This window comes from Diceros bicornis, chromosome 34 (genome assembly GCF_020826845.1).
Source record: "Diceros bicornis minor isolate mBicDic1 chromosome 34, mDicBic1.mat.cur, whole genome shotgun sequence".
Taxonomy (NCBI): domain Eukaryota; kingdom Metazoa; phylum Chordata; class Mammalia; order Perissodactyla; family Rhinocerotidae; genus Diceros; species Diceros bicornis.
In genome coordinates, this window is record NC_080773.1 from 34,816,476 (window position 1) to 34,842,603 (window position 26,128).

Consider the following 26,128-nt stretch of genomic DNA (forward strand, 5'->3'; position numbering starts at 1 on the left):
CTGAGACCATGAGCAGTGAAGGGATGTGGTGATGGTGACACTGGCTTCTGGAGCATGGCGACTCTTCCTGTAAGGGAGGTGCCACGATCAACACCCTTGGGACCCTTTTCCTTAAGGATCTTCAAATTCCTCATCAAGGACTAAAACCGGCACTGTCTGTATACCTTTCATACTCAGTTCCCCTGACATCTCACTGCAGGGTTTGAGGGTTTGTTTGTTGATTTATTTACATACTTGTCTATATCCTTGTCTCCACCCCTAACTGGAATCATTTTGAATTCAGGCACATTAACTTCTTTATGACTTGTCCCTCTGCCTAGAACAGACTCCTAGGAAATGGATAGTAAACATTCGTTAAAGTAATGAATGAAAGAATGAATAGCAGGATTTGCTATTTTTCTTTTAGTTTTCCTTTGCTTCTGCGCTTTGTTCTTTACATTATTTTAAATATCTGGCCTTATCCTGTGCTAAGAGATTTCACCTCTTGGGGATTATCCTAAGGAAATAATCTTACAACTGTGCAAAGATATATGTAAAATAATGCTTAAGAAAGGAATGTTTATTGTAAGAAAAAATGGAAATAATCTAAATGTTCAAAATGAGGGATTAATTACATGAACCATGACACAATTATCAGTGTTTTGGAATATGTCATAACTTGAAAGAAACAAATAAATCTTATTTATTACTATGGACTATGTCAGGGCTATCTTGATAAGAGAAAAAGCAGGTTAGAAAATAGAATGACATACATGTTTCTGTTTTGCTTCTTATGTGCACGTGTGTGTGTGTGTGTGTACATAGAAAAATATTTCAAATGAGTTATATTAAAAAAGTAAGAGTGGCTAAATCTGGTAATGGACTCGTGGGTTTTATTTTATTTTTTTATCTTTGCAGTATTTCTATATCTGAAAATTTTGAACATAATTAGTTGAACATCGAGGATAATTTATAACACAGTTGCCTTAATTTATAGCTACAATGAGACAGAGTCTGTTCTCAGTGCTTTTTAAACATAGTTGCATGTAATCCTCCCAGCATCCCTGGGAGGAAGATTCTTTATTTCCATTTTCCAGATGAACTCAGGATCCTGAGTGGGTTTTCTGAGTTTGCATAGCTACTGAGACACAGCGCTACGATTTAAACCTGGACAAAAGTGACACCTGAGGTCTTACACAACACTATCTCCATTCTGGTGTTGTTTACACAAATCTGCACAAGTGCTAAAACTCATAGGAGTGCAGAACAAAACCTTCAGCATTATATACATTAATTTAAAAATTAAGTCATTAATCTGAAGGATTAATAAATGAAGCGAGAAAGAGAGGAGCCATCTGCATACCCCACACTTTAGAGGAAAGAGAAGAGAAGACTACTATGAGATCATTACTCATAAACTCAAATATCTATGGGGCCCAGCTGGATATATTAGTGGGTAAAGCAGGACAGGAGAGTAAGTTCCACAGCTTCACTAAGACAAGTGGCTGTCACAAGTCTCCAGTGTCCCAGAGACTGTGGTAAGTAAGCTGGAGAGAATCCTCATCTGAAGAAGGTAGGTCCCCATCCCAATCTCTAAATATTTCTAAATGTTTCCATTGCTAACAATTAAGCCAATAAGCACAAATGGAAGGCAAAGAATATACTAGTGTTACTTTTCCAATTTTCCTTTAGGCTATCAACTCCATGAGGGCAGATCCCGTTTCCCATGTTCTCCATCGTAATTCCTTTGCCTGGGACAGAGTCTGGACCTAGTTAGTAGCTGCTTAAAAATGTTGGTTGAATGAGTGAATGAATTCATTAAAGAAAAAATGAGTGACTCCATCCATAAATGGATTCATTTTGAATGACTCCTTTATAAATGAATGAAGGAAGGAAGCCATTAACCAATATGTAAAAGAATTAATGAATGAATGACCGAATCGGTCCAACAATCCATCAATCCACTAAACACTGAATGGTTATATAATTGAATGAGTCAATGAGGGCTGCTGAATGGTAGAATATATTAAGCAACTTTCCCAGTGTTTGACATGGCCATTTTGGGGTAAAGGGGTAAGAATCTGGGCAGCAGTGCCCAGGAACACATTAATGCTGGTGTCTGAAAGAGTCAAACCTTATCTATATAAGACGGCAGTTTCTGAACAACCCCTCAAGGTGATACATGTTTTTCCACCCAGCTAGAGATTCAGAAGGAGCATGGACAGCCAGAACAGCACAGACGAGGTCACCTTCATTCTGCTTGGGCTCTCCCAGTACCCACAGGCCCAGACCATCTTCCTCTGCCTGCTCCTCAAGTCCTACATCATCACCCTTTGTGGGAACAGCCTCATCCTACTCCTGATCTACTGTGATCCCTGGCCCCACACCCCCATGTACTTCTTCCTCAGCAACCTGTCCTTCCTGGACATGTGCTGCACCACGTCCAGTGTGCCCCAGATGCTCATCAACTGCTTGGTGACCATCCTCATCAACTTGCTAGGACAGTGTTTGGCTCAGATGGCCGCAGAACTTTATCTGGGTTATGTGGAATGTCTTCTGCTGGCTGCCATGGCCTGTGATCACTGTGTGGCCATTGTTGACCCCCTGTGCTACTCTGTGCACATGAGGCCCCAGCTGTGTGTCCTGTTGGCTGGGACTTCATGGACTGCAGCCTTCCTGCTGACTGTGGTCCCTGTGCTGATCATGCCATTGGAGTTCTGTGGTCCCCAGTTCATCAATCACATCTCATGTGAGCTCCTGGCCCTGCTCAAGCTTGCCTGCTCTGATCTGCAGTTCTACCACTTTCTTCTGGTGGGCACCAGTGCCCTGACACTGCTGGCTCCTTTTGCCTTCATCCTGGGCTCCTATGGAATCATCCTGGTGGCCGTGCCTCAGATGCAGTCCACAGAGGGCTGTGATATGTGGATCATGCCTCACATTGGTGGTCCTCCTTTATGGCATGGCCATCTCCATGTATATGATGTCTCACGGCAAGACCATCCATGACCAAGAAAGATCATCTCCATCTCCTATAGCGTTCTCACCCCCATGATGAACCCCCTCATCTACAGCCTGTGGAACAAGCACATGAAAGGGGCCTGCAAGAGGCTCATGGGGAAAAGGATTGATCTCTAAGATGTAGTGTTGAGGGGAGAAGAAATATATTAATATACTGGATTGCCCCCTCTAGGCTGTGAACTGTGTTATTTCTTTGCCACAGTTCTATGGAGGATGTGTTATGCACACTTATACTCAAATACATAAAAACTCATATTTTAAAAACTGGCTATACACTATTTCCTCTGAGGAAATGAAACAAGGGCAGTGTGTGTGTGTGTGTGTGTGTGTGTGTGTGTGTATGTGAGAGAGAGGGAGAGAGGCAGAGAGAGACACAGAGACACACAGAGAGAGATGTGGACTAGAATGAGACTGTCCCAGAAATTCTCAATGACTGAAGGGGAAAAGGGATGAATAGATGGTGCCCTTCACATGTTGACCTACTCTTACAGCTGGTTTCAGGGCACAGAGGCCAGCCCCCAGCAAGACCTGACTGTAGCCTCATCTGCTGCCTAAGTAGCTCACTCTGGGAAGCCACAAATGGTGTGTGCATTTTAAAAATACTGGTATTCCTGCATTAGTGGCCCCTGCCAGCTTGCACTTTCCTGCCTGGGCAGTGTCTCTCTGTCAAGAGCTAAGAAAGACTTGTGATTTCACTCTAGATGTAAATGGTAGAAGATGCTGGTAGAAGGCAAGAGACTTCTGGGTCAGAGACAAAGGACTTTAGTACTCTGGCTAAAGAAGTATATAGCGCTTCATTTTTTTTTTTTTTGCATCAGTTCTCCATGCCCTCCAAGTCCCACAGGGATGATTGCAAAGAGCTTATGATGGATAACTGCAAGAATGGGTTGCATTACGGGAGAGGCACACTGAGTTTGGAAAATTTACCTCTTTCATAGTCAGTGGAAGCAAGTCTGCTCTTTCTCTGTGTAGAAGATGTGCCTTCATGCTGCAGGGTTTCTCACTGCAAACACAAGGCTGAGAATTCTCCTTGGCAAAGAGTAGTCAGGTTCGCAGTCATAGCATTCCCTTCAAGAATGTGCAGGGACATTCAGGACCCAGTGATGATTACTTCTCCCAACACCCTCCCTTCCCTCTGCAGTGCTCTCTAGTGTGGCCCCATTTGCTAAAAGCAGAATATTGAAGCATGTAGAGTGACTGACTAGCACAAGACCCACCACTAGACACTGAGGCAGCCAAGATGGAAACCAGTTCATCTGATGTGATGCCCCTTTGCAGCCTATCATTGCTGCATATTGCAAGGAAAAGGCTGGATATAAAGTCATCATCTGGCTGTGGTTCCCTTCTGTCCTGACCTGGATGACTGTAGACCATCCCATACGAGAGAGGTGTCATAGTTTTCCATTTTGCAGAAGGTTGTGAAAATCATAATCATAGCTAGCACGTTTAACTACTGCTGTGTACCAAACTCTCCAATTTACTTTGCTTCCATTTCTTCCTTATCCATAAGTTAAGTATTATGTCTATAGCAAAGATTGGTACTTTGCACCCAAAAAGCAGGCAAAAATTTCCCTGGTTCAGCCTTTGACTTGCCTTGCCCAGCCCCACCATTGTCTGAGATCTGTCCGTGGTTCTGAAATCACACTAAGATTGTGTACTCAATGACAGCTAAGGGAGGCAGGTGATGTCAAGTAACTTGTGCAAATGTGGCCTCAGAGCAAATTTATGGGATCAAGTGAGGTCAAGTTCCACTGTTTTATAAAGAAGAAGAAAAGGCCCCAACTGGGGGCATGATGTGTCTTCAGACACACATAATGTCTGGGTATGTATTCACCCCTTCACTCTGTGGTCACTTATCAGAAGCAGTGATAGGACCCACGCTGGGTGCTGAGGGAATAGAGCGTGTAGAGAATGAGAACATGTAGATAAGGCATCTGTGATTCCTGAATTCAAAGCACATTACAGTCCATGGTGTGTCTATGGTTCTATGGTGTGTGTGTAGGTAACACGCTGATGATTACAACATTCACATGCCTATTTCCTTAATTTTAGAGCAGTGCCTGTATATAAAATTGTGTTGATTGTTAAAAAATTGGCTTTGATGATCCTGAAAAAAAAACCATACTATTTTGAAGGACAGATGAGAAAAAAGAGGAAAAAGGACAATAGGGGAGAAAGAGTGAGAAACTCTGGTGGGAGAGAAAGTGAAAGAGTGGGCAAAAAGTACCTTCAGATTGAAGGAGATTCTGGGAGAGAAAGGGAGAAGCACATAGAGAAAGTCAGAGAGAGACCGAGAGTAGAAGAAACCTAGAGAGACACAGATACCACGGAAGTGAGTCAGAGAGACAATGAGAAATGAAACAGAGTGAGGGACAGAAAGCTGGTAGCAGGGAGACAAAGACATTTGGAAAGACTACAACAGACAAAGACTAAGTAAAAAAGACAGAGATACAGAAACAAAGAGGGATGAGAAACTGAGAAGGGGGCAGGCAGAGAGAGAACTTCAGAGAAATGGATTGAGAGATATTTAAAGAGATCTGGGAAAAATGAAAAGACAGAAGAGAAGGACAGAGGGAGGCAATTACAAAACACAAAGAAATAAGCAAGCTTCCCTCCCAGTCTGCCTTCAATTCTCACATCCAGAGAGGGTAGGCAGGGGTCCCAGAGGAGCCCAAGAGAGTCTGTGCTCTTGTGCCAAGGTCTCCCCACCAAAACCTCCTTGGTGGTGGCCAATTAAGGTTCCTTGTGGGAGCCCCGGGTGGTGCCCAGAGCCCTGGCCTGGGGCGCGTGTTCAGAGCAGGGAGACTGGCAGTTGCTTCCTCCAGTCCCTTGTGACAAGGCTCTCCAAGGAACCACTTAGAACACTTTAACTCTGCCTGTGATGAGGCCAGTTGGGACATCTTGCCACCCTCTCGGCTCCTGAGCCCCGGCACCAGGAATCTCAGACATACTGCCCACCCCTGGTCTTGGGGAACCATGTGACTGTCCTGCTATGGGGATGTGGAGCTTCGAAGCTGTCTTGTGGTGAAGGAGGAAGCAGGAGATTTCTGGGTGGAGGTGAGTCTGTGGCGTGTCATGGATTCTTGAGGAGACCCACATGGAGGCAGTTTTGTGTGTCAGAGATCCCAATGTGCAAAATTACTTGTGTGAGAGTGTGTTTATGAGGGTGATTTTTCTCCTCAAAGACTTTCATGATCCAAAAGGCACACACCAGTTCTGCATGCACCTCTCCTGCATGGCCTCACCTGCACCCATGACTTCAGTTGGTTTTTAAATGCCAAGGGCTTTTGATCATCTCAAATCCCAGTCTCCATCCATCATCCCTCTCCTGAGCCCCAGAGTCATACATATAACTGCCTATTGGAGATACGATTTTTTTGCACGCCCCCCCAAAGCCCTAAAAACCAATAAGTTCAAGAGATCAGGTTACCTTCCAAAATGTATTGGAGTATTTGCAGAGCAAGGATTCTTAACTTCAGGTTCATTACATTCATCAAATTGTGAGCACAGCTGTGCATGCATAAGACCTGTGTTCACTTGGAGACTAGAACCCACAATTTTTCTCCCATTGCTTCAGGTTTTGTAAATCAGACTCTGCCAATCTCCATGGTCGTCTAGCTCCTATATGGTCTGGGCAATGCCGGCCTCTCCAACCTCATCCATATCATCCTTCTCTTTACTCACAACACTTCAGCCACTGGCCTTCTGTTTGTTATACCAACCAAGCTTATTCCTGCTCAGGACCTTTTCACTTGCTGCTTCTCTACCTTGGATGCTCTTTCCCCAGATCTTCACTTTGTGGATCCTCCTTATCTTCAGGACTTGACTCAAGTGTTACATTCACTGGCCTCTGCTTTAAAATAACCCACTTGCTAACCACATCCTATCATAATATACCCTAGTATTTCTTCCATAACCCATAGTGTCTCTGTGAAAACACAGGACTAACCAATTGTTTGTTTGTTTGTTGGTTATCTGTCTCCAGCACTGCAATATACATTCCATGAGAGGAGGGACATCATCTATGAGTTTCTCCAGTGAACCCCAAAACCCAGCACAGTCCCTAACATTTGTTTGGAAGGTGCTCAATAAATGCTTGAGGAGTGAACAGCAAGGCAGAAAGGTCTCTAGAAGCTGATGTATAGGTGGGAGGTGCTGGGGTGCCAGAAAGATATTCCAAAGTATGAAGGGTCTCGTAGGGCTGTTACAGAATTTCCACTTTATCCTGGAGGCCAAGGAGACACACTGAAGATTTTCAAGCATGGAAGGGACATGATACAATATGTTGCTCAGGAAAATCACTAGTATTGAATCTGGAGACAGGGAGACAAGACAGGTGGCCACTGCAGCAGACAAGACCAGAGGAGATGCTCCCAATGAGGTGAGGGATGGGTGAGGGATGGTCAGAAACCTTTCAGCATCATCTGTCTTTATTCTGAGATGAAAAAATTCAGCATTAATGAGAGTTATCGTCCCAGGCAATTTGAGAACCTTTCTTTGAGTTGTTGAAGAGAAATCCTGCTGCATATTTTTTAAAAATGTCTCCCTTGGTCCTATCCTTCACAAATCTAAATATATTTAATTCTTTCAGTATTTTTCCTATAACATGGTTTCACAAAGCCTTGAACACACTGTTCTCTTCAAAGGGCCCAAGAATTGGTTCAGGGATCAATCACCTCTGATTTATAGGCGTTATGTTACGAATGGGATATTTTCTGGGGAAAGAGGTATGTCTCTTCCACACTCTCAAAAGGAGCCCTGATACAAAAGGGATTAAGAACAAATGTCATATAGTGGCTGGAGCTTGGCGTATAGGGAGAGAACAACATCAATAATGGCAATAGATTATAGTAGTAATAATCATGACAACAGCAATTATAATAGTCACATGCATAGGGCACTTTCCATGTGACAGGCAGTTTTCTTAGGGCTATGTGTATTAACATTTTTTGGATAAATGTTTTTTATTTATAAATCAAAATATTTAAACGGAATTGCATCCTTTTTTTATCCAAAAGAGTTTCTGATTCTGAGAGGTCTTATTGACTTTTAAGAAAATAGTACTAAGAGAAATCATAAGCATGAAACTCAACATCTCACAGACTTTAAGACATTGATGTCATGTGAAATACATACAATTTAGTGAGAAACTAAATGACTATCAGACACTTTGTAATTAGAGATCTGATAGTCACAGACTGAAAATTGTCAGAAGTTAATTTGAGATTGTGTGCTCCAAGATTAGTTTAAAATGAGAATAAAGTTGATATTGTAGTAATCTGAAGAAACAACTTACCATTAGGGATTTTAACATATAGGTAGATCTGGAAATCCATCTAGGCCATGCTGAAGATAAATTAAATAACTCTAAAATGAAAGAAAGTGTGTCGCTCTTGCTCATCATTATATCTCCAGCATCTAACACCAAATCCAGCCCATGAAGGGCAAACAAAATATATTTGTCGAATAAAGAGGAAAGCACACACAAACAGCCCCCCACACACACATGCACGCACATTCTCTATGTAATGATTCTCTTTCTAAAAAGTCATAGCAAAGACCTCCAGCTGGCTTCTACAGTATTTTCAGCAGATCTAGACATACCTCTCTATAGACTCTAAATGCCCCATCCTTCCTCTCTTAGCAGTAATTTCAATTATCACACTACAGACTACCCAACAGACCAGATTCAGGTGTGCATTGGAACTCATTTTCCATCAATATAATAATCAGATGTAGGATTATAATGCCATTATAACACTGTTTACTGAACTCATATAGTCTTCAAAAAGTTTGTGAGTTAGGTATAATAATTATCATCTTACAAATGAGGAAACTGAGGCATAGAGAGGCTACATCAGTATCCATGAACAAGGCAGAATATTTACAGAACAAATCAATTACAGAGACTCACACTCTCAACTACTATCCTCCATTTTTCAAACAAATATATATGGACACCTCTTCAATGAAGGCTCTGGGGTCAGCCCTGGGGATGTGGTTAGCTGAGAACAAGACCAACAAGGTCCCTGTGACTCTTGGAGGATGGGTGCCCTCTATTGACTTCCCAGGAGTGGTCTTCCTCTGGTGGAGGAAGAGGCCAGATTTCTCATGTGTTCACAGCCTGCCCTGTGTTTGTCCATTCCAGGCCCTGATGCTGAGAGAGGAGGAGTGGAAACCAGAGTCTTGAGCCTGGCTGTCCCCACAATGAACTGACATCAGCCACTGGTACTAAGGAGGGAGAAGAGGGGGAGAAGGAGGGAAAGGGAAGAGCGGGAAGCCAGAGAAAAAGTTGGGAAGGATGTTGAGGGATGAAGGAGAGAGAAAAGCAGGAAGTTGAGAGGAAAGAATGATGAGGCAGAAGGACAGCAAGAGGGGAAGTGAAGAAAGACATGATCAGAGAAAGAAAAATCTGTAGGGAGAGGGGGTAATAGAACTGCAGGGAACCATGAGAGTGGTAGGGAGAGAAGGAAAGAAAAGGAAGAAGAGAGAAGACAGACGCATGAAAATAAGGGACAGCAGAGGGAAAATAAGGAGAAAAACATAGAGACAAATACAGCTGGAACGAAGGAAGGAAAGGGAAAAAGAGAAATAGAGACTAAGGAAGGAAAGGAAGGAAGAGAGAGTGAGAGGGAAAATGAAAGACCCAATTGGAGGATCCATAGCACGAGACATGGGAGTAAGCAGAGAAAATAAGACACAGAATAAATAGAAATGGAAACAAACTCTGGGATGCAGAAGCAGAGAGATAGGGAGAGGAAAGGAGAGAGAGAGAGAGAGAGAGAAATGAATGGATTGTGACAGACCCAGAGGAAACATAGGTGGGGGAAGAAGACAACCCCATGGGGGGAGGGAAAGAGGAGCTGGGAGGAGAGAGACAGAGGAGGTGCTGACTGTGACCCTACCCTTGTGTGGGTGATGAAGCTCTTGGAGAAATTCGCTCTCCTCCCAGCAAAATGGACAAACACAACTCATGATTTAATGTTGGGGGTTTGCAGACTCCTGAAGCACAGCCATGGACCTCAGAGTAACAGTGCTTAGTCCATGGTGTGGAAGAAGGAGCTTTCAGAAAGGGAGGAAGATGAGAGGAGAGTGGAGAAAGAAATGAAGGGAGAGCAGAAGAGGTGAAAAGAAGCTGGCAGAATGGGTGGACTGGGTGGTGTGTAAACAACCCCAGGGCTTATGTTGCTGATGGGGGTCAGGATCCACTGGGGAGAATGGGCTCCTGTGGCCCCCGTGTACACACACAAACCCCTGCCACAGGGTGAGAGAGAGGGAGTGATAGAGACTAGGAAGAGAGAGGAAGACAGAAATGCAGGGGAATGAATAAGGGAAAAGAAAGGAACTAAAATAGGAGAGAGAGAGAGAAATGGAAAGAGAACAGAATGAGCTTTTACCAAATCTCCCAAGTAATTGATGAAGCAATTCTTATATACAAGACGTTACAGACAAGAGAAAAAGAGAGAATCCTATCTAGCTTATTTCAGGCATGGATAATTTTGATTGATAGCTGGTCAAAAGATTGATAGTTGATCTAACTTTTATCAGGCATGGATAATTTTGATCTGATAACTGGTCGAAAATAGTATAATAAACATACTCTAAAAGTCTAATGAATATGAAAGAAAAAAATCTAAATAAACTTTTAATTAAACAAATCCATTATTCTATCAAAATATTTATGCAACATGAGACAATGAAAGTTATTCCAGGAATGCAAAGAAGAAATATTCAATATAACTGGAATGGCACAGAGAGGAAGGTTACTGGTTCCAAAGTGAGAATGTCTAGGTTTGAACCCCAACCTGAATGCTTGTGTGGTTATATTAACTTGGGCAAATTAGTTGACCTCTCTTTACCTCAGTTTTCTCATATATAAGATAGTAATAAGAGGAAAATAGTAATAATAACATAAAAACACTAAAAAGAAAACTTACCTCATTGAGTATTTGTGAGGATGAAATTTATTCATCCATGTAAAAGCTCTTAAAGTATTTCCTAGGACACAATTGGTGCTGAAAAATTATTAGATACAATTGTAGAATGTGTATCAGTGTACAGCCATGCATCACTTAACAACAGGGATACATTCTGAGAAAGGCATTGTTAGGTGATTTTGTCGTTGTGTGAACATCATAGAGTGTACTTACACAAACCTAGATGGTATAGCCTACCACACACTTAGGCTGTATGGTACAAATCTTACGGGACCACCATCGTTTATATGGTCTGTTGTTGACAAAAACGTCGTTATGTGGTGCATGACTGTAATTCACATTAACAGAATGAAGAATAATGCATGATAATTAAAAACAATTAATGACAGAAAAGTATTAGATATAATACAGCATTTACTCATGATTCAAATAAACAAATATCTTAATAGATTAGAAGAAAGGGTGACTTTCTTTAACCTGATAAGGGTTGTAAAGAAAAGGCACCAGGAAACATTAGCTGAATCCTTATGAAGGTCAGGAGTAAGGCACGAATGCCTGCTATCATCGCCACCATTCAACACTGTCCTCGAGTTCTCAGCCAATGCAATAAGACAAGACAAGGAAATGAGAGGAACATGGATTCAAAAGGCAGAGAGAGAAGGAGGGAAGAACAAGTTGGATGTGATGGTTAAAAGCCTAGGCTAGCAGTCAGGCATGGCTTGGTTTGGTGTTTTGCTCATTTCTTCCTCTGTTTGACATTAACAAAAGATATGTCTCAGAATTTTTTTCCTCGTGTGTAAAATGGGAAAAATAATAATATGACTTTTCCTGGAATGAATAAGTTAATGCGTACACAGTGCTTAGAGGAGTGTCTGGCCCACACACGGTGCTCAAACAATGGTAGCTGCTGGTATTATCACTGTGAAACAGAAATCAAGATGTGGAGACAGAGAAATATGAGATAAGAGGCAGAGGAGAGAGGGAACCAGGCGCATTAGAAATGACAGGAAGACCAGGTAGGGTGAAGGGTGTGGGAAGACAGATGGAGAAATCAGAGAGAGGAAAGGAATAAAAACATGGTAACGTGCACAAGGCACTGTGCTGGGTGTATCCACTCATGCAACCTTCCCAATCCTGTGAGTTGAATTTTGTGATCATTATTTTATTTATTTTTTAAATTATTTCATTGAGGTCACATTGGTTTATAACATTGTGTAAATTTCAGGTGTACATTATTACATATCAGTTTCTGTATAGACTGCATCGTGTTCACCACCAAAAGTGTAGTTTCCTTCCATCACCATACACATGTGCCCTTTTACCCCTTTCACCCTCCCTCTGCCCTCTTCCCCTCTGGTAACCATCAATCTGTTCTCCTTATCTATGTGTTTGTTTGTTTATCTTCTACATATGAGGGAAATCATATGATGTTTCTCTTTTTCTGTCTGACATTTCACTTAGCATAGTACCCTCAAGGTCCATCCATGTTGTCACAAATGGCATGATTTTGTCTTTTTTAATGGCTGAGTAGTATTCCATTGTGTATATATACCACATCTTTTTTATCCATTCATCCATTAATGGGAACTTGGAGTACTTCTATGTCTTGGTTATAGTGGATAATGCCATAATGAACATAGGGATGCATAAATCTTTTTGCGTTAGTGATTTCATGTTCTTTGCATAAATACCCAGTAGTGGGATTGCTGGATCATATGGTAGTTCTATGTTTAATTTTTTGAGAAATCTCCGTACTGTTTTCCATAGTGCCTGCACCAGTTTGCATTCCCACCAGCATACACTGATTGTCATTTTTAAGAGAGAGAAAAGTCATGTTCACAAAGATCTGGAGTTAGCTTCCCAAAGTCACACAGCTGGCAAATGGCAGAGACGAAGTTGAGGCAGAGGAAGGGAGTGCAAGAGGAAAAATCTATTGCAAAAGGAAGGGGAAAGAGAATGGAGAGGTTGAGAGGACTAGAGAGATGGGGGGTGGGGAGGAAGGGAGAGAGAGGAAGGAAGAGAGGGAGACAGAGAGAGAAATAGCAAGAGAGGAAAGAGAGAGAGAAAGAAAACAGGGAGACAGAGAGAAAGGGAGAGAAGAAGGAGGGAGGAGGTAGAGAGGTAAGAAAACAAAGAGACAGAGGAAAAGAATCAGTGCCAACACCCACAGCCCCAGAAGTGGCTACCTCTGTGAGTGGAGCCTCACAGCTGCGTTTCTTCCCCAGGATGGACCCGGCCACCTGGAATGAGACGGGGACCTCTGACTTCCTGCTGCTGGGGCTGTGGGCCCCGCCACCCCTGCGGCCCCTGCTATGGGCGGCCCTCCTGGCGGCGTATCTGGCCACAGTACTGGGCAACGGCACCCTGGTGGGGCTGATCGCACTGGACCAGCGGCTGCACCGGCCCATGTACCGCCTGCTCGCCCACCTGGCGCTGCTGGACACCGCGTATGTGAGCACCACGCTCTCACAGGTGCTGGTGCACGTGACGGCGCGCCGAGCCACCCTCTCCCCGGCGCGCTGCGGAGCCCAGATCCACCTGGGGATCTCCCTGGGCAGCTGCGAGGCCATTCTCCTGGCTGCCATGGCGCTGGACCGCTGCCTGGCCGTGTGCCAGCCCCTGCGCTCCGCGGCGATCATGACGCCCGCGCGTTGTGCCATCCTGGCCACCACCGCGTGGGCGCTGGGCTTCATGTTGTCGGTGCCCAACGCCGCGGCTGCGCTGCGCCTGCCCTTCTGCCGCCGGAGGCCCCCAGTCGACCACTTTTTCTGCGAGCTGCCCGCGGTGCTGAGGACGGCGTGTGCAGACACCACCGCCGATCACGTGCTGGTCTACGGCTTGGGCACGCCCATCCTCCTGGTGCCCTTGGCCTTCATCCTCGCCTCCTACGCCTTGATTCTGGCGGCCGTGGGCCAGCTGCCTTCTGCCAAGAGCCGCCTGAAGGCACTGTCCACCTGCAGCTCGCACCTGGCCGTGGTGGGTCTCTTCTACCGCACGGTGACCGCCACGTACCTGCGCCCCCGGGGCTCCAGCGCCCTCCCCGCCAAGCGCCACAAGCTGGTGGCTGTTTTCTATCTCGTCATCACGCCCGTCCTGAACCCGCTCATCTACAGCCTTCGGAACCGCGAGGTGCATGCGGCGGCCCGCCATGCCCTTGCCCGGTTCCGAGGGTGGCGCGCTGTGCTGAGCTGACCCGGGGAGCTGGAAACACAGCTGGAAGCTCCCGCCCGGCTCTGACACTTAGCCCTGTGATCTTGTACACATCCCTCTAGCTCCCTGAATCCCCGTGCACCTTTTAGTGCCTTCTGTCTCCCTGAATCTCTGTGCAGAGGTCAGGGGCCGCCAGCATTTTCTATAAAGGTCAGATAGTAACTATTTTCAGCTTTCCAGCTATGTGCTCTCTGTTGCAACTGCTCAGCTCGGCCATTGTAGCCGGGAAGCAGTCATAGATGATACATGAATGAGTGAGCATGGCTGTGCTCCAAAGAAACCCTTTATTTAGGTACACTGAAATTTAAATTTTATGTAATGCTCACATGTCACAACATATTCTTCTTTTGATTTTCTTTTCAACCATTTAATAACATGAAAACTGTTTTTAGCTTGAGGGCCATAAACACCAGGCAAAAGGCCATAGTTCTCGGACCCCTGGTGTAGGACAAAAGATTGTCCCAATAGCATCATTGTCAGGATGAAGTAAATAAGATATGCCAGGCATGGACCTTCATGGTTCTTTTGGCCCCCAATCCAATGTAGGATATTCATTGTCACCCAGATACAATAGGTTGCACTTTATATTAAGTTTGTACGTGCCAAGCATATTTATAAGGGCTTTATGTGTTGTAACTCAAGCTGCAGAATAACCTTTTGAGGTTGATAGTATTGTGACTCTCATTCGACACATTTAAGGGGTGAGAAAACAAAGGCACCTATAAATGAGGTAACACATATGGCAAGTGGTGAGTGATAGTCAAGTGCAGGCAGTCAGGTTCCAGAGCCGTTTGCAAAAACATAGATGGACCTGGAGGGCATTGTGCTAAGTGAAATGAGCCAGGCAGAGAAAGACAAATGCTGTACAATCTTATTTATATGTGGAATCTAAAATTAATATGGATAGGGACATGGACATAGAGATAGATATATAGATACATCAACATGGAGGTGACATAGATATAGATATAGAAATGGATATGGATGTAAGTAGAGAGAAAGGGATGAAGATGTAGGTATAGACACAGACACAGACACGGGTGTAACTTGACTTATTCTTATGTCCTGAGAAGCTGATATTCTCTCCTCTATTCCATTTTTAATGCTGTATGTGACTTACTAAACTGATTAACACTTCGTAAAACACTTAAACAGGTATCTGGCATAAAATAGGCATTCAACAAGTGACAACAGTCATTCACTTACTCATTCATACACTTTACAAACATATATTGAGCACTCGCAATATGATGAGAACTATTGCAGGCGCTGGAGATGACGCTCTGTGGGTAGGCATGCAGTAATAGGGGTACTAGTGAGCGTTTATTCATGGCATGGAGGGAACCAGGCATTGTGCTAATCACTTAGAAGCATGATTTATTTTGATCATCGCATGCACACACAATATTAGGAGGTACATACTATTTTTATGCCCCATTTATAGAAGAGAAAACTGCAGGTCATGGTGTTCAAACCCTTTTCCCAAGCAAACAAGTGGGGAAAAATTGTGGAGCGCGGACACCCAACCACTCTCGTCAATAGCTGGTATTTTCATTTTCTACAATAAGGGGCTTAAAATGGCTATTTTTACTTTTGTGACTGAAGCATGGCAGTCATGGAGGAAAGAGCACAAATCATAAGCACAGAGCTTATTTCCGCCCCCCTGACATAACCAGCAGGGGTATGGGGCAGTGTGGTGAGGGTGGGAAGGTGAGCAGGGGCAAACTTCAGGGGTCCTCGAATGCCGGAGTGAAGATTGTGGATTTCTTATGTGGTGAAGGGGGAGCAGACAGAATCTAGCCCCTCTGGGACATCCTGGAGGCAGGAGGTCAGAAGGACCATGGGATGGAGAAGCCCAGGAAGAGGGAATGTGGTGGGGACCACAGCCTCCAGGGAAGCAGAGGCTCCACACTCCCCAGCTCCCTCTGCCCTCACGTGGGGCATACAGGCATAATGAATGGAATTCTCTGTGGATTGAGTCCTCAGGGCTCTCATCCCATGGCCAGAGCCAAAGATTGAAATTTCTGGTTCCTGTGATTCCAGTCAGCCCCAGGAGCTCCTGGATCAAAGGGATAGTCAGAGCTTTGTCCTCAGCTCCAGACAGACCAAGCAGGAGAAGGTAAGTGGGTCCTTCTTGAAAGGCAAGGGCTCCAGGCTGTGAGGGGAAGAGGAGTCTGGGGTTCTGTCAGACTGTGTGATGCTGGGACAGCCAACGTCCCTCTCCAGACAATGACAATAATTTGTAACAGTGAGTCATGGTGTTGTCATTCTTTGATGGTGATGATGATGGTGGTGATGATGGTGATGATGATGATGGTGGTAATGGTGATGAAGCTGGTGGTGGTGGGAGTAGTGATGAGACAGTGGTGATGAGGTTGGTGATTATTGCTAACAGTAACTGAATGCTTACTGTGTCCCAAGGATTGTGCATGATCTCAATGAATTCTCACAACAGTCTTATGGAACAGACACCATTATTATCATCAGTTTGCAGGCAAGGAAACAGAGGCTCAGAGAGGTTTATTAAGTCACACGCTAGTAGGTGGTAGAGTTTGGGTTTAAGTTTCCATCTGCTGGGCTTTAAGGTGGCTCCCTGAAATATTTGGGGGCGCCCGCCTTTTGCCAGGCCTTTCTCCTCCCACCAGCCCTGAGCCATAGGTATTGTTACCTCTCTTTTGCAGATGAGGGAATGGAGACCTCATCAAGGTTAAGTCCCTTGCCCAGGGCTGCACAGCTGCTCTGAGCTCTCACTCTGGGCTATTCTCACCCCAGTATTCGGTGGGATAGTTGAGCTCTAACTCCATCCCCCATAGCAAGCGTTCCACCATTAATGCTGTTTGCATTAAACCTCTGTTTAGGAGAGTAACTTCAAGGTAGACGGTTCCTTTCCTGTCCAGAGGTGAGCACCCTAGGTGAGTCTGGGGCTGCATGGAAGGTGCTGGGTCATTAATGGAGGTGGTTGTCATTCTGCATCATATGCTCAGGTCATCCCTAACATGGCCAGGGAAGCCCTTGAATATGAGACTGAGGGTGTGGACCGCCTCCTGGGAAACAACAGTGAATCATTTTGGCCAAGGTTTGGACATTGGCTGACATGTTGCCCCTATGAGCTGTGGGGACCAGGGCAAGTTATTTAACATTCGAGTCTTGGTTCCCAGCACTGTTACATGGGGATGATAGTACCTAGGACTGTGTTGAAGACTCAGTGCATTAGTAACATGCTTGAAACAATGCCTGGTACAAAATAAGTCTTGTATAAGTGCTTGGCATGTATAATATTGAGTCCCTCTCTTTCCCTCTCTGGGCATGACTGCTAGCCCGAACAGTTATCTGTGTCATTCCCAAGAGGGCAAAGAAAATGGCAGGGATTTCATGGGAGGAGAGTGTGGATACAATAAATGCTGGACAGAGTGGAGATGGGAAGGCTGATGGGGAGGCTGCAGCAATGGTCCAGGAGGTGACCCATTAGTGGATCCTGAAATCAATTTATCCCAGGGTTTCTCAGCCTCAGTTCTGCTGACGTTGGGGGTAGAATCATTCTGTGCTCTTGGGGGGCTATCCTGTGCACTGTAGGCTGTCAGCAGCCTTCCTGTCTTCTACCCACTACCGGAGGAAGAGAATTTCTAAAAAGATGTGTGAACGTTCAACTAAAACTGTCAGGCATTATTGTATTAAAAAGAAAACCAAGAGTCCAGTTGCAGCAGGAAGAAGTTCCAATGGCACTGCCCTGCTTTCCCTCCAAGAGTTATTGGAGCTTTCTATAGATCTGAGAGGTAGCGCCCCCAGACAGGAATTTGATAAACTGCTGAGTCCTTTATACAAACAGATATAATTTACGAGCTGCCATAGATTTTTCCCACCCTCCAGTGTTTTGTTACTTTTTGCAATGTTGTAAAACAATGTTTCTCATCCTTAAATGTAGCTCAAACAAAAGGAGGTCCTAGTGCGCATTTCTTCTTCAATAAAAAACAATGTCCATAGTGGTGTTTCTCAAATTTCTTTTGACAATGAGAACTAGGAAGAAATATAGTTTACTTTGTGGATAAACACACACACTACTGAACCAAACTTTCATGAAACATTCTCACCCTTCGTATACACCATGATCTCATTTAAAAAAAATCTACTCTACTCATTAAAAGAATGCGTCACATCCTCTTAAACTTATTTCATGATCTGCTTGTGGGTCACAGCCCACATTTTGGAAAGCACTGTTCTGTGGCACAGAATGGATCTGTGTTCCCTGGGTGTCAGGTAATTTAAGAAGTGAGAAAGTGTAGCATGACGCAGCAATGTGCCCTGATGTGCAACCTGTTCTTAGTTTAGTGAGTCCAGCTGGCAAAGCAAATTATGATTAAAACTCACTCCATAAATGCATCCTTGAACCTGGGAAGCCACAGCCAGGGTGGAGAGGTGAACGTGGATTTAAGGAACATGGGGTTTCGTTGCTCCACATGGCTCTGAATCCAGTCCTGCCGGTGAATTTCATAAAGAGTCAATGAAATCAGACTTGATAGTGTTTAACTTTGCAGTAACGAATGAATACATTCTCTTAATAAAACTTAAGTAGGATAAGTCTAAAGTTCCCCTTGATTTTTACCTCCAATTGCAGTCCTCACCCTTGAGGTAAACTCCATGATTAGTTTGGTGAGTGTCCTTCCCTATGTTGTCTGTGTATTTATATACCTATATACGAGCCTGAAGAAAAATACACAATTTCCCTCTGGATGGCTCTTTTTCATAAGTTATGTCATACCATCCCTCTCATCCCACAACTTGCTTTTTTTTTTGCATAATACTTCCTGAATATCTTCCACTTCATTGTATCCAGACAGCATTTCTTTTTAACAGCTGCATAATATTCCATGCGGATCTGCCATAATTCCGCCACCTTCGAATAACTTCCCACTGCACTTAGAATAAGATAAACAAGATCCAAATCCCTCATCATGGCCATCATTCTGAAGAGGAGCATGACATAATCTGATTTATTTATTTATTTTTAAAAAAGATCACCTGGGCTGCCTTTGAGTTGTTAGATGAAGTGCTAAGTGCTTTAGCAGGATTCTTTCAAGCAATCCTCCAAGTGGAGGAAATCCTGCTATCACCATTTCACAGATAAGAAAACAGGTTTGGAGGTGATGACACCTGTCTGAGTTTACCCAGCTCTCGCGTGGCAGGGCTGGGAAGAAGCCCAAGTTCTCATCACTCAAGACCCTCTCCTGCCTCCTAATATCACTGTATCGTACTTTCTCATTTACTGGCCATGTCTCTCCTGCTAGCTGGTGTTTTTCTTTTCAAACTGCAGGTCATGACCTATTAGTGGATCCTGAAATCAGTTAAATCAGGGCTTCTCAGCCTCTGTTCTTAGGATCATTCTGGGAGTCAGAGGGGGTGCTGTCGTGTGCACTGTAGGATGTTTAGGAGCATCTCTGTCTTCTAACCACCAGACGCCAGGAGCATCTCAGTTGTAACAACCCAAAATGTCACCACACACTGCCAAATGTCCCCTGGGGGCCAAATCCTCCCCAGCTGAGAAAGACTGATTTAGATGGTCAAAACCAACATTTAAAAAAAATGAGATAGAGTAGATTCAAACCAACAAAGTAGGAAACAGTGGGTGGGGAGAAAGCACATATTTTGTCTGTTGTCTACTGGAAAAGAGACTCAACCATTTAATGGACTGAACTTCATTGAGCACCTACTGTGTGCCCGGCACTCTTGCGTGCCACAAACACAGCACTGAACCAGGCAGAAAAGCCCTCATGCATGTGACACTCTTAGTGGGGCAGACAGACGATAAACAAGTAAGCAGATGACCCAGGCCACTTCCAATGCACTTTCAGGGGCGAGATGATATCACAGAGAGTGACCAGTGTGTGGACAGTTGGGGGGCAGGTCCCTGGGAAAGGACTCTCTCAGGGGGAGAGGCATCTTAGCTGATATTTGTAGGAGGAGAAGGAAACAGTTATACAAACACCCAGGGGAGAAGCGTCTGAAGCAGAGGGCCCTGAGGTGGGAAAGAAATGGCAGATATCACGGAAAACTAAGTCTTTGAAGCTGGATTTAGTGAGCGAGAGGATCAGAAAGAGACGGGGATGGGGAGGTAGCCACTCCACACAGGCTGGTATCACTGTTGCAAAGGAGAAACAGTGATGCAAACATCCGGGGAAAGAGCCTCTCATGGGAAGGGACGGGCCAGTGCAAAGGCCCTGAGGGAGGACAAGGCATCGTGGACAGAGCCTAGTGGAGACGAGGTCACAGAGGTGGGCGGGGCCCGCCAGGGCCTCGTGGGCCTTGGTAAGGTCATTGGCTCTCACTCCACGTTCACTGGGCGTGCAAGGAGGGTCCCGCGTGCGGCGTGATCTGATTTGCCTTTTAATAGGACCCCTCCGCTGCTCTGTGCAGCGTGCGCTGTGGGGGACACAGGCGAGGCAGGCGCGATTCTGCTCTTCACGGCTTCTCTTACCTCCTCCCGTCCCCCAGGCTCTTCGCCCCCCCGGGCGCGGTCCCCACGTCCCCCTGGGTCCATGCCGGTGGCCCTGGGCTCCCCGGGCGCCCCCGCAGCCCCGCCCTGGGCCAACCAGAGCTCCGGCCGCGAGTTCGTCCTGCTGGGCTTCGCGCACGTGCCCGCGCTGCGGCCGCTGCTGGCCGCGCTCTTCCTGGCCGTGTTCCTGCTCGCGCTGCTGGGCAACGCGCTCGTCGTGCTGCTGACCGCCCTGGACCCGGCCCTGCGCGCGCCCGTGTACTTCCTCCTGCGCCACTTGGCCCTGGTGGAGATCTGCTTCTCGCTGGACATCGTGCCCCGGCTGCTGGTGACCCTGCTGCGGCCCGGGCGGGGCGTGTCACCCGCGGGCTGCGCCCTGCAGCTGCTCTTCCTGCTGTCCTGTGTCACGTCCGAGTGCTTCCTCCTGACCGCCATGGCCTGGGACCGCTATGTGGCCATCTGCAGGCCCCTGCACTATGGCGTCGTGAGCCCACGGCTCTGCCGCCTGCTGGCTGCCACGTGCTGGCTAGGTGGAGTCCCCGTGTCACTGGTCTTCATCTGGCTGTTCCACTTCCCCTTCTGTGGGCCACGTGGCATCCGCCACTTCTTCTGGGACATCGCCCCTCTGCTGAGCCTGGTATGTGGGGACACCAGGGTCTTTGAGGCCAACGCATTGGCGGCCACAGTGCTGGTCATCATGGTTCCCTTCTGTCTGGTAGCCACGTCCTACATTGGAGTCTTAGCCACTGTCCTGCAGATGCCATCAGCCACAGGGCACCACAAGGCCCTGTCCACCTGTGCCTCCCACCTCATGGTGGTGGTTCTGTTTTATGGCACAACGGGGGTCATCCACTTGCGACCCAAGGCCAGCTACTCCCCAGAGAGCAAGCAAGTGGTGTCCCTCTCCTACACTCTGGTGATCCCCATGCTCAACCCTCTCATCTACAGCCTTTGGAACAAGGAAGTGAAGGCTGCCCTGGGGCGCATGTGTGTTCAAAGAAGAGGGTCCCATATTCCATGACCTCTCCGTGATTCCAGAACCATTCATCCAACCGTTTCCTGACTCTCCTACCTGGAGGGGCCTTTAGGTGCCTCAATGTCCACTAAACTGAATTCTTGCTGATTCTCCTCCTATGATTCTCTCTTTTGGAAGTGGCACCAACACTTCCTTGATGGCTGTCTTGAATCCAGCCATCATTCAGGAAGACTCAGTTTATTCAGCATGATAGGGTTCTGTTCCTGGTAATGGAGCATGAGCTGTATCTGTTTTTAAAATCATGGTAATAGCACACTTCCTGTGGAAGTGGTGTTGCCAGCTTTAGCAAATATAAATGCAGGACATTCAGTTAAATTTGAATTTCAGACAAATAATAAATAACATTTGAGTATAAGTATGTCCCGTGCAACATTTTTTGCAATTATTTTTGAGTACAAGTATGTCCTCCTTTCTCATGGCTGGGTAGTATTCCATTGTGTATCTATACCACGTCTTCTTTATATACCACACCTTCTTTATCCGTTCATCTGTTGATGGGCTAGGTTGCTTCCAAGTCTTGGCTATTGTGAATAATGATGCAATGAACACGGAAGTGCGTATATGTCTTTGATATCCTGTTTTCATTTCCTTTGGGTATATATCAAGAAGTGACATTGCTGGATCATATGGTAGTTCTATGTTTAATTTCTTGAGGAATCTCCATACTGTTTTCCAAAATGGCTGCACCAATTTACATTCTCACCAGCAGTGCACAAGGGTTGCCTTTTCTCCACATCTTCTCCAGCAGTTATGTCTTGTCTGCTTGATGATAGGCATTCTAATAGGCTGTGAGGTGATATTTCATTGTGGTTTGATTTGCATTTTCCTGATGATTAGTGATGTCAAGCAGCTTTTCATGCACCTTTGGCCATTTGTATGTCTTCTTTGGAAAAATGGCTACACGGTTACAATTTTAATTGTATCTGTGTGATGACTTTGTTAATGTTTCTCATTTCCCTACTAAACTGTAAGTTAATCATGTCTAATTCTACTCATTATTTAATCCTCAACACCTGGCGCCAAGTCTGACACATAGTGTCAGACACTCATTAAATGTTTGCCGAAAGAATGAATAAAGAATGAATGATACTCAGATATGCTTCTCAGGACTTTCTCTCTTTGAGAGGCCTGTGATCTCCTTCCACAGTGTCAATAGGATGGCAAGCACTGATGTGACGCCCTAAGACAGCTGGAGTGGAAGACACCTATAGCAATGTGTGCCATCACCCACTTCCCCTTCTGCTGACCAGTGGCTCCTCCGGGTTGAGGGGGAGCCGTTGCTCCTCGCTCTAGCTCTTTCAGACGGTGTTGACCCTTCCCTGGAGCTGCTGCTGTATTTTACCTCTGCGAGTGATTTTTGTTTCTGAGATTAGCACAGGACTCAAGTCAGTCCAGTCAAGATAAGTCTCAATAATTGTGCTGGTCCCACTGGGGCAAGACAGGCTCTCTTTCTGTTGTACTTGAGACTGGTTGGATGTAGCCATGGACTTGCCAGGAAGCACCTAGAAGGAGTTTATCTGGAATAAAATGCATATAAAGACACGAAGATTTATAAAATGGAGAAAGACACCGAATCCTGACATCATTATTACAGTATCTGAATTTCTTTGTGCCATATTACCCTGGATGTTCAGTTCATGAGTCAATAAATTCCAATTTTTGATCTTAATCAATTTTGAGTTTGATTTTTTTGCTTGCAACTGAAGGAGGCAAGATATCAAATAAGCTATCCCAGTCCTGAATTCAGTGCATGCCTGACTCATCCTCCTCCCTACCCCTTACGGTAGCCTCAACTCATGGCCTGTTTTCAGCTGGGCACAGCTAGAGTTTGGGGTTGGTGTTCATCCTTCAGATCCATGTCATGATACTGAAAGTCATGCTCACTCTACTTCACATTTCTCTCGGAATAACTTCCTTCCTTCTTTCCTTTCTGCAAGTGTTATGTAGTAGTCCCAATGCTGCATGCCTTGGATGAAAGATGAATAAGACCGTATCCTCTCTTCAAGGATCTTATAGTGTAGTACTAACTTATCTGATGCTTCTCTAATAAGTGTTTTTTTTTCTTTTTGGTGAGGAAGATCAACCCTGAGCTAACATCCATGCCAATCCTCCTCTTTTTGTCGAGGAAGATAGGCCCTGGGCTAACATCTAATAAGTATTTATTAATAATATTCTCCTCTCTCCTTCAATATTGATAGGAGGGTACATAGAACAAATTTTTAGGGAGCAACTTGGTAGTATCTCTCAACATTTATATTTTATATTTCTTTTGATCCAAAAATGCCACATCTAGAAATTTACCTTGCAACTACACTTGTACCAATACATAGAGATATTTGTACATGAATTTTCATTTTAGAATTGTCTAGAATGGCAAAAAAATGTGGGCAAGCCTAAATTTATACCATTGGGATTGGTAAAACAAATTGTGGTGCCTAATATACAATGGAATACTATATAACTGTTAAAAATTATGAGGGCCACCTATATATATTGATATAGAAAGATGAACCATGATATAGGGTTGAAGAAAAAAGTTATAAAAGAGTATGCATAGCATGATCCCGCTTGTGAAAAACAAAAACATGTCTATATCTATCTATCTATATCTATATTTATATATATATTTGTGTATAGAAAAATTTCTGGAAAGATATGTAACAACTGTTTCCTATATTACCTATGAATACCTGATTTGAAATTGGAAAGGGAGTATTTACTTCCGTAAGATTCAAACTTCTTATACAAAGCAAATATTTGTTTCATAATTTAAACAATTATAAACTTCTCCAAGAATGTTGACACTTCTTTAATCTTTTTATATTGGTAGAAAATCCACGCCAAGCCCTCAACTAATAAAGCATGATGATGCCAACTAAATTTAACACAAAAGATATAGTTATAGGGGAAATATTTCCCCACAACTAGTATCTGGCATTATCAGGATTTTAACCTGAGTCTCTCCGCAAAACCTTAAGGACTCAAAGCTTTAAGACCCTGACTCTTGTGCTTACCTGACTTAGATGTGGTTTGCCCTAAGAATACCCATTTTATTCATCCAAATTGCTGAGCTGAGCTTCTTTGAATAGAAACAGTCACCATAATTCCCCTCATCAGAACTTGTCAGGTGTTGGAAGCCACTCTCATGTCCATGAGCTCTAACTAGGTCTGGGTCCAGCCCTATAGGCCCCTGATCTAAAGACATCCAGCTAGCCCCAGGCAGCATTGAACAAAAGGTGGTTGGGATCACAAAAGACTTGAAAGTGAGATCTCAAAGAGATATTTGTACACCCATGTTCACAGCAGCATTATTCACAATAGCTAAGAGATGGGCTCACGTGTCTATTGACGGATGAACAGATAAACAAAATGTGATGTATACACCCAATGGAATATTAGTCAGCCTTGAAAAGGAAAGGAATTCTGACATATGCCACAATGTTGGTGAACCTTGATGACATTATGCTAAGCGAAATAAGCCAGACACAAAAGGGCAAATCCTGTGTGATTCCACTTATATGAGGTACTTAGAGTCATCAAAATTATAGAGATGGAAAATAGAACAGTAGTTTCCAGGGGAAGGAAGAATGGGGAGTCAGTGTTTAGTGGATACAGAGTTTCCATTTTGCAAGATGACAAGAGTTCTGGAGATGGATGGCAGTGATGGTTGCACAACAATGTGAATGCACTTAATGTCACTGAACTGTACACTTATAAACACGGCTAAAATGGTGAATTTTATAAGTGTATTTTACCAATTAAAAAGTCCATAAAGAAAAGAAGAGGGGGTTGGGATCAGTGATAAAGGAGGCTGGTGATAGCTTTTCCAAATAATTCAACCTCAAAGGATGAATCATATTTCTACAGGAGAAAGGGGGACAGGGGAAGGGATCCCAGGCAGAGGGATCAGAATAAGCCAAGATGGGGAAGTATGAAAGGGAACTAGGTGCTCCAAGCATGGGGAGGAGTCAGAGACAGTGGAGAATCATGGAAAATGAGGCAGGAAAACTTGCTTGGGTACACATAATGTAGGGCCTGAAATATCATGCTAAGAAATTTTTAGTTCATACAGAAGACAAAGAAGAGAGGGCTTTAAAAGTATCTTGCATATGACCTAATAAGTGTTTGCTCTAAGTATGGAGTCTTTCTTGACTTGTGCTGAGTGGAAATAATCTTAGAAGTCTTCCTGAACCTTCAATTCAGTTACCACATTCTCCTGAAAGTCTCCATACTGTAAGTTCCCATACTAAACTAGTCTCCTCTCTGCTTCCCCAATTTCTGGCCTTCATGTAGTTCCATATCTGCCTTTACCACAGATCTTGGAAGCAGAAGGGAAGTCTGATTTATTTTTGTGTTCCTAGCATGCAGAACACATTCTAGCATACCGTAGGTTATCAATGAACACTTACTGACATGGCCTAAAGATGGATTCCTAATTAGGGATGCCTTTACCCTCTTCCC

The 26,128-nt window shown here is 44.6% G+C and overlaps 2 protein-coding genes and 1 pseudogene across 2 annotated transcripts; all 3 read left to right on the forward strand.

The window, feature by feature from the left end:
• The first annotated feature begins 2,196 nt into the window (after positions 1-2,196).
• On the forward strand, positions 2,197-3,114 carry LOC131397485 (olfactory receptor 13H1-like; annotated as a pseudogene).
• Positions 3,115-13,160: 10,046 nt separating this feature from the next.
• On the forward strand, positions 13,161-14,126 carry LOC131397741 (olfactory receptor 2H2-like). Its single transcript, XM_058530797.1, has one exon. The coding sequence runs from the start codon at positions 13,161-13,163 to the stop codon at positions 14,124-14,126; it is 966 nt and encodes a 321-aa protein (XP_058386780.1).
• A 6,548-nt stretch (positions 14,127-20,674) lies between these two features.
• Positions 20,675-21,652, forward strand: LOC131397742 (olfactory receptor 10A7-like). The gene has a single exon (XM_058530799.1). The coding sequence runs from the start codon at positions 20,675-20,677 to the stop codon at positions 21,650-21,652; it is 978 nt and encodes a 325-aa protein (XP_058386782.1).
• Positions 21,653-26,128: the final 4,476 nt, after the last annotated feature.